The sequence below is a fragment of the Zootoca vivipara genome, chromosome 1 (assembly GCF_965207765.1).
Source record: "Zootoca vivipara chromosome 1, rZooViv2.hap1.1, whole genome shotgun sequence".
In the NCBI taxonomy this organism is placed as follows: domain Eukaryota; kingdom Metazoa; phylum Chordata; class Lepidosauria; order Squamata; family Lacertidae; genus Zootoca; species Zootoca vivipara.
In genome coordinates, this window is record NC_142582.1 from 52671919 (window position 1) to 52680893 (window position 8975).

At 42.4% G+C, this 8975-nt stretch overlaps 2 protein-coding genes across 2 annotated transcripts; both read right to left on the minus strand.

Annotated features, from left to right (window-relative positions):
• Positions 1 to 1343: 1343 nt before the first annotated feature.
• Positions 1344 to 2279, minus strand: LOC118090117 (olfactory receptor 5AR1-like). Its single transcript, XM_035125473.1, has one exon. The coding sequence runs from the start codon at positions 2277 to 2279 to the stop codon at positions 1344 to 1346; it is 936 nt and encodes a 311-aa protein (XP_034981364.1).
• Positions 2280 to 8039: 5760 nt separating this feature from the next.
• LOC118090108 (olfactory receptor 5AR1-like) lies at positions 8040 to 8975 on the minus strand. Its single transcript, XM_035125460.3, has one exon. It carries the CDS (start codon positions 8973 to 8975, stop codon positions 8040 to 8042), a length of 936 nt encoding a protein of 311 aa, XP_034981351.1.

Sequence of the window (8975 nt, forward strand, 5' to 3'; positions counted from 1 at the left end):
TCTGTTCTAAAATGACTTCTTCAAAACTGGACATAAAAATGGAAAATGCAGTTCAATGAAGGCAAGTTAACAAGATGTACATTTGGGCAAAACCCTGTAACTCCGCATGTACAAGATCAGCCAGCGCCGTCTTAAGCGCCCCTGTCGCCATGGTGCGCCGGATCTCTCCGGCGCCATTCCATCCCGTTTCCCAGCGCGGTGGGCGGGTGGGCGCGGCCCTGCTGCGCGGCGGGCGGGAGGGCAGGCACAGCGCGATCTCTCCAGCGCCCTCCCGCCCCGTTCCCCAGCGCGGTGGGCAGGAGGTGGGCGTAGCTGCGCAGCAGACCGGCGGACCGGCCGGCCAGCGGGCGGGCGCAGCTCGCGGCGCCCTCCTGGCGGGCCGGCGCCATGGTGCCCTGCGCCACCAGGGGTCTACATAGAGCCGGGCCTGAGATCAGCAGCTGAACTGGGCCGTTTGAGATGGACAATTCAAACCCACAAAGTCATAATATTTCTTATAGATCTATGTTGGAACTTTAATTGGAATACAACTGGTTTTGACACCTACATTGTTACCATATAATACATTTTCTTATGTGTGCATCTCAATCATACCTGTGCCAGGACCATTCCATGAGAACTTGTGGCTCTTCAGATGTTGCTGGACTCCAGAAGGGCCAATGGTCTGTTTCCTGGGACAATGGGAGCTGTAATCCAGCAACAGGCTGGAAATTCCAGAGATTATTTAACATCCCTATACGCTACAGACATGTCCTGGCATTCCTGGCTTCATGTGAACCAATGCATTCCTATTACTTGACCCTGCTGCCCTTAAATTTTGGATATGAAGGTCTGCAGAGAGGAAAGTGCCCTATGCATATAGATTTCCTTAGTTATTTGGAACCATGACCATGAAGGTTTCTAAATTATGCGAGGAGCCTAAACACACATGGAGCACATTCATCTTTGCACAAATTTGCCCTCTAACATATGATGGGGACTGGGAGTGGAAAAATATTAGATGGGGCAGAACTGGAGAGTGAATCTCCTTTTTCACCTCCCATCTGTTTAAACAGGGCGTTTGCCAAATTGTCTTACACTTCCATAGTGATTCCACCTATTTATTCAGGAAAGATATTCAGATACGATTTATTTATTTCAGTGGCTTAAGTAAGAGAATCCTCTTTCCTGTTTATCATTGCAGAAGGCACTAAACCTTCCTTCTACACAGTAGCATGATGAGGTGGTCATCATGTTAGATAGCATCATTTGCCCTCTAACATATGATGGGGTCTGGGAGTAGAAAAACAAAGCCTTTTAATATCTTTCTTTAGTCTTAAGAAAAGGTCATACTTTTACTATTTTTACTTGAAAAATATCACCTTCTCTGCTGTCCTAGCAAAAGCATCTTTCACATCTTTGTTCCTTAGGCTGTAGATGAGAGGGTTGAGCAAGGAGATCACAAGAGTATAGAACACAGAAACTATTTTGTCCTGATCCTTTGGGAAACTGGAGCCAGGCCGTATATACATGAAGAAGATGGTTCCATAGAAGATAATGACTGTGATCAAGTGGGAACTACAAGTGGAGAAGGCTTTGTATCTGCCCTGAGCAGAGCTGATCCTCAGGATGGCGAAAAGAATAGCGATGTAAGAGACTAAGACAATGAGAAAAGTTGTCAGCCCAATTATAGTGGATAAAATGAAATGCACGGTGTGAGTGACATGGGTGTCTGAACAGGACAACTTGAGCATTGGGGGAACATCACAGAAAAAATGATTAATGATATTTGAACTGCAGAAGGACAAAGTGAAAATAAAAGAAGTCTGGAGAATTGAACTTGTAATTCCACAAACATATGCAACCACCACCAATATGGTGCAATGCTTCCTTGACATAATAGCAAAATAGAGCAGTGGGTTGCAGATGGCTGTGAAGCGATCGTACGCCATCACAGCAAGAAGGCAAACTTCTGTGGTTATGAAGACAGCAAGGAAGAAAAACTGCACTGTGCATCCCTTGAAGGAAATGGTTGTCTTCTCTGCCACAAAGGTTTTCAGCAACTTGGGGGCAATGGCAGTTGAGTAACCAATATCGATAATGGAGAGGTTTCTCAGGAAAAAGTACATTGGGGTGTGGAGCTGAGCATCCACACTGGTTACTATGATTATCCCAAGGTTGCCTACCAGCGTGGCTACATAGATGATCAGGAACAAGAAGAAGAGCGGGACTCGGAGGTCAGGGTGGTCCATGAATCCTACAAGGATGAACTCTGTTACAGAAGTGTGATTTTGCTTCATTCTATATTCCTCTGTAAGAGAATTAAAAACAATGTTGTTTTGGAAGCTGGATGGCTACCAGACTGCATTAAAATCCGTTCATTCCAGTCAACTATATGTTTGAGGAGAACGAACAAACACCTCAGACTACAGCATTGGTTGTAGAACCTTTGGCCCTCCAGGTGTTGTTGGTCTCCATTCCCATCACCCCTAGCCAGCAAATCCCATGGTCAGGGCTAATGGGAGTTGGAATTCAATTGCCTCCATTATTGAGATACAGGTGCTGTTATTTCCACATTGAGTGGAAATTAGTGGCAAAATTCCCTTCACTTTATAAAACTGGATTTTACCCATAACATTTTACCCATAACGCTTAAAAATATTGCACCCTGTGATCAATTAACATAGTTTAAAGGTACATCAATTCACACTCCACCTTCACTTAAACACCATGAAGGAATGTTAGGCCACTGAACTGTGCATATGAACTTAAGCTCTAAGCTGAAGCACTCCCATCCACAAGGAAAGAATTAATACAAACTAAATAAAGTTTTAGAATTTAAATTACTGTATGGGAAAACCTTTTATATTCACATCCAACAATTTAGGTGTTTTGGAGTGTTGGCTTGAGTCACCTGATCCTTTCTGGTCTGCAGGAAGTGAACCTATCTACACTGGGATTGTGTGGGTTAATCTATAGCAGGTTGATGTGTGACAGCCGGGATTCTATGAAACCAAGGCTTTCATGTCTGCTCACTGATTGCTACTCTGTTAGGGGAACCTGCAGCAAAACCTATGTGGAAGAGCTCATATTCATTCCCCAGGGCTGACCACCAAAGTGAGTTGAGTGGAAGAAAAACCAACACGTGAAAGACATTCCTACTTATCTCTGAATAGGGTGCACTAACAGGTGCATTTCTTAATTTTTCAAAATATAATTTAAGCCCTTTTATCAAAAACTTTCTTTGTGACTTAGTTCTCTGTTGGAAAGTGTGGCCATTGTCAGTTATGGGCATTTTCTGACAAAATGCTACCTGTGGACAGAGGAAGGCTGCTTAAGTGTCTCCATCTCATTGCACGTGTTCCATGTTTGATTTCTGCAGAAAACCCTTTCCTTGTGGGACAACTGTAGCACAGGACCACTTCACTCTCCTTCCCTCCCTCCCTCTCACACATATCCTGCCATTTTTCCTCAAGCAAGTTCGGAGTAATAAATAAAATTGTCAGGATTGTGTAATTCTCTAATACATCTCTCAGCCTCTGTCAAGTGAAATCCACCTTGTCTCCACAGGTTCTCTTCTGCAAGAGACAGGGACTCTTACTGGTAATGTGCCACATCCCTAGCAAGCACTGTAACACTTTTTCCACCTAAAGCAGCACCATTTTTTGCACCTAGAAGTGTATACTGTATATATATATATATATATATATATATATATATATATATATATATATACATTCAGATCATCCTTAAAGCTCTGATTAGTTCAGCAAGGGACAGCTCCATTTAGCTTTTTTAGTCCTCCCAAAGTTAAGGCCACTCCATCATGTCAGGATTTCTTTCCCTCATTTTTAAATATTATTATTCTAATGCATAGCTGCCAAGTTCTCCCTTTTTTTTTTAAGGGAAATTCCCTTATGCTGAATAGGCTTACTCGCGAGAAAAGGGAAAACTTGGCAGCTATGTTCTAATGCAATACTGCACTATTCAAGTCTTGCTCTCTCAGAAACTTGGGCTAGCAGAATTTTAAAGCAAAGCAAGATTGTAAGTATGCTTGTAATGTACTGTACTCCCTGTAGGAAGGTTATCTTCGACACTGCTGCGAGAAACAAAGAAGCAAATTGCTCTGCAGCAGGTAAACTGCCCTCCATTTTCTCATAAACATGTTTCTTGGATTGAGGCTATATATAGACGGAATGCCAAAATATTGTAACTGAGTGAACCCACTCCCTTCAATGGTAATGTGTCTCTTAATTTCAATCTGATTTTTTCCTTGTGGTTTGAATCCAGCTGCAATATCAGATATGAACACATCAAGCAAATAAACTGCTTATCCAATGAATTAAAATATCTGCATTTCTGGATTACAATCACAAGGCAATCTGCAAGAGAGACCTCACGCAGTGTCATAAGAAGCCAACCTCCCCAGCTTCTGTGAAAAGAAAGCAAAATTAACTTCCAAATAGTTTTATTGGCTTCCAGAAATACGAAGTGTTCATAGATATCATCTGGCTGATGAAAAATAAAATATCCCAAGCACTCTGAGAATATATCAATCTAGGAACCTTACCTGTGAAGAGGAACGATGCCATTCCTAAAGCCCCAAAGTAAGGCATAATGATAGAAAGGCTAATTTTATAGTTGTTTGATATTGGCTAGAAGTCAAATGCTTGAAACTCATGAGTAAGTTCCATGAGTGTGTATGTCACCTGAGGACATGCAGTGTTCAAACTCATTCAAGTTTCTGCTAGTCATTATAATGTTTCAAACAGAATTATTGCCTCCCCATTCACATACCAGAATTAAGTAATAATTCTCATTAGTTATTCTCCTCTTTTTTTAACAGTAAATTTTCCAATTGTGGAATTCCCTCCCCTCTGAAGTATGGCTGAATGAATTTTAATCTGCTTTGACAAATCTACATATCAAGTGCTTAATGTGTGCTAATGTCTGAGCCTGTTATTTTGTTTTCAGTTCCTAGGTATAATACCGTGTTTCTCATATTATAAGACACGTCTTATATTTATTTTTTCCTCAAAAAAACACACTATGGCTTATTTTCAAGGGATGTCTTATTTTTTTCCTCCTCCTCCTGCCGCGGCCGGCATTGCTGCTGCTCCTATCACTATGTCTTATTTTCGGGGTATGGCTTATATTCCTTGAATGCTTAAAAATCCTGCTATGGCTTATTTTATGGGGATGCCTTAAAATATGAGAAACAGGGTATGGTATATATTATATAATGTATTGGGGTGAAATTACTATTGGGAGTTCAGGTACAGAGGCTCACACCAAATTCCAAATCATCAAACTTTTCTCAGTACTGCATTACTGGACAGTTCAAAGAGCTTACAACAGCATTTCAATTATGACACATGCTATGCAGGAAATATACGGCATCTTAGCTGTTCGTTCTTTAACCAATCACCTTCTGCCATCCCACCACCTCACAACCTCTCCTCTAACTACAGACCTTGAAATGCAACTTAATATATTGTTCCCTGTAGGAATCAGAATCCTCATTGTTCCTCATATGGGGTTGTTTTTCACTTTAATATCCAGCCATTAGGTTCCCCCTTAACTATTTCTTACCAGTTTTATGGTCAGTTTGCACTCTTGCCTATGTGACATTGCCCCCCCCCAAAAAAATCTGACAAAGCCCCTTCAAAGGGCAGCTAATCAAAACGGCTTGTACTGAATAGGGAGGGAGGGTGCAGCAAAAGTATACAGGTAAGTTTGGTGAGAAGGAGGCAAATTACTGGCCTGGGTGACTGGTCTTCTGCATTGGCCAAATAGCCCCATGGTCAACCCCTTTACTTCTCCCACAGGCAAAACCAAGTGTAATCTTCTTTCCAGGGGAGCAGGGATGTGGCAAAGGCACACCCATTTTAAATTAGGGGAGGCATTGTAGTTTAGAGGAAAGGTGAATAAGAGGGGATATGATTGATGGTTTGTTACCTGTTGTGTATTTCTGTGTTTTTATAATGTGAACCTCCTTGTGATCCTCAGATGTACGGTGGTATAGAAAATGAATGAACGAACAAACAAACAAACAAATAAATAATAAATAATAAATAAATAAATAAATAAATAAATATAAGTTTAGAAAAGTATGCATGGCATAGAGAAAGTGAATAGATGAAACTCCCCGCCCTTCTCCTTACACTAGAACTTGTGAACATCCAATGAAGCTTAATGGTGAAAGATTTGGGATAGATAACCCACTACACGGCTCCAAAAGGAGTCCTGGCAGGTGCACCTTTGCAGGGGGGAGGAGAGGAAGTAGGGTGAGACACCCCTTCCTACTGATATCACTGGCATTTCCAGCAGAGAGGAGGAATGAGGAGTAGCAGGCGGAGGCTACAAAGGGCTTCCCAACCCTCTCCTCCTCCTCCTTGAGATGCTGATGTGGCAAGGAGGTGTGCAGTGAGGAACCAGCACTGGAAAGCCTTGAAGAGGAGGCTGTTGGCAGTGCTGCTGTCAAGGCGGGAGTCAGGAGCAGGTCAGCAATAACTCACAAGGGGTCAGTGAAAACTCTTTATTCAATGAGACAAAAACAGCTCAGCAGAGCAGAGTGAGCAGAGCAATTCTTCCCAGATGGTCCTACTCCAATGAGGCAGTTGTGAGGACTGACGGTCCCCACCTCCCTACAGCTCTCTATGTCTCCTCCTCCTCTAGGTGCTTTCCAAGCAACCCGAGACTTCTTTGACTTATCTGTCTGTGCTCTGTCCTCTACAAACCTCTGCAGGGTCTAGGAGACCGGGAAGGGGGTGGCCACAGTACAAGGGGAGCTGGTCACAGTACAAGGAGGAGACCCCCTGGCTTCTTCAGCAGCCTGCCTCACCTCTGAATTTTGGCCCCCCTCGTCTCCAGCCTCCACTTCTACCTCTGATTCTGGACCGCTCTCTGCCTTAGTCTCTTCTTGCTCACGAAACTCTGTTACCGCTTCAGTTTCTGACACCACCTCCTTCCAGTTTGTTCCTTCTTCTTCTTCTTCCAAATACTGATCGTCCTCCCACCACCAACCCCCTGGCTCTGAGTGAGTTCCCTTGTGAGTTCCCTTGAGGTCCCCCAGCTGATGCCTCTCACCACACTTTTGCATCCAGCCAGTCCATGACAGGTGGCAGCAGCAGTGACCTGAGGTGGTTCAGAGTAGTTTATGAGACGTATGGAGGGACATGTCGAGGTTGTGGCAGAGAAGTGGGCTCAGCAGAGCTTGAATGGGTTGGAGATGGCAGTGCAGTTAAGACTCTCAGGACAGAGGGAGCAATGGTCTCAACCCTCAACAATTTGGACCATGGCCCAGTAAGAATCCAGGAGGAACCTTATTGAAGTATCAGAGGTTCATAACACAGGGTCCGTTTCTCACTCCTCCCACGACAGCCTTGCATATCCCCACTGTTTTGTGATACTAAAGTAAGGAATCGAGGCAATGCATCACCTGATGTTTCCCAAAAAGAAGTTGATCAATGACCCAGAACATCTGTGCCCAGTACATTATGCATCCTTTGATAGATACAAAGCAGAAATAAGTAATTACAAAATATTCAGCTTATTTTACAAAGAAACAAGACAATCAAAAACAGCATGAAGATAAGAAAACATAACATTTTTATAAAGCTCACAATACAATTTGTGGTTCAACATTCTCCTAACTTTTGTTACACCAGTGAATAATAAGAGGATTCTGCCTGTCTATCTTCTCTTACTCTTATAATGTTCATCAGGTCAACCACCTGAACATTCTCTCAAATGTTTGTGATTTGTTTACTCTAATGCTAACAAATTGTCAATCAAGCAATAGTTGGTGTGTAATAATTTCTCTATCATCTGACAGAACATGGACCTTATGTAGCCTGAAAGCCCTATTATTGGATTCATTGGTAAGGCATATCCTGAAATATACCCTTAAAATGAAATATACCAATTGCAAAAGGCACTATACCTTACGTCTACAAAGTAGCTTGATAACCCGGCGATCATGTTAGAAAGCATTAAGGTAGCTTATGTACATACTAACCCTTGTTATATCTTTCTTTAGTGTAAAGAAAATGTCATTTTTACTTGAAGAAAGTTGCCTTCTCTATTGTCCTACCAAAAGCATCTTTCACATCTTTGTTCCTCAGGCTATAGATAAGTGGGTTAAGGAAGGAGATCATAAGACTATAGAACACAGAAACTATTTTATCCTGATCTATTGAGAAAGTAGAACCAGGACGTATATACATGAAGATGATGGTTCCAAAGAAGATAGTGACAGTGGTCAAGTGGGAAGCACAAGTGGAGAATGCTTTGTATCTGCCCTGAGCAGAGCTGATCCTCAGGATGGCAAAAAGAATAGCGATGTAAGAGACCAAGACAATGAGAAAAGTTGTCAGCCCAATTATAGTGGATAAAATGAAATGCACAGTGTGGGTGACATGGGTGTCTGAACAGGACAACTTGAGTATTGGGGGAACATCACAGAAAAAATGATTAATGATATTTGAACTGCAGAAGGACAAGGTAAAAATAAAAGAAGTCTGGAGAATTGAACTTGTAAGTCCACAAGCATATGCAACCACCACCAATATGGTGCAATGCTTCCTTGACATAATAGCAAAATAGAGCAGTGGGTTGCAGATGGCTGTGAAGCGATCGTATGCCATCACAGCAAGAAGACATCCTTCTGTGGTTATGAAGACAGCAAAGAAGAAAAATTGCACTGCGCATCCCTTGAAGGAAATGGTTGTCTTCTCTGCCAAAAATGTTGTCAGCAGCTTGGGAGCAATAGCAGTTGAGTAACCAATATCGATAATGGAGAGGTTTCTCAGGAAAAAGTACATTGGTGTTTGAAGCTGAGCATCCACACTGGTTACTATGATTATCCCAAGGTTGCCTATTATTGTGGCTACATAGATGATCAGGAACAACAAGAAGAGTGGGACTTGGAGGTCAGGGTGGACCATGAATCCTGCAAGGATGAATTCTGTTACAGTGCTTTCATTTTGCTTCAT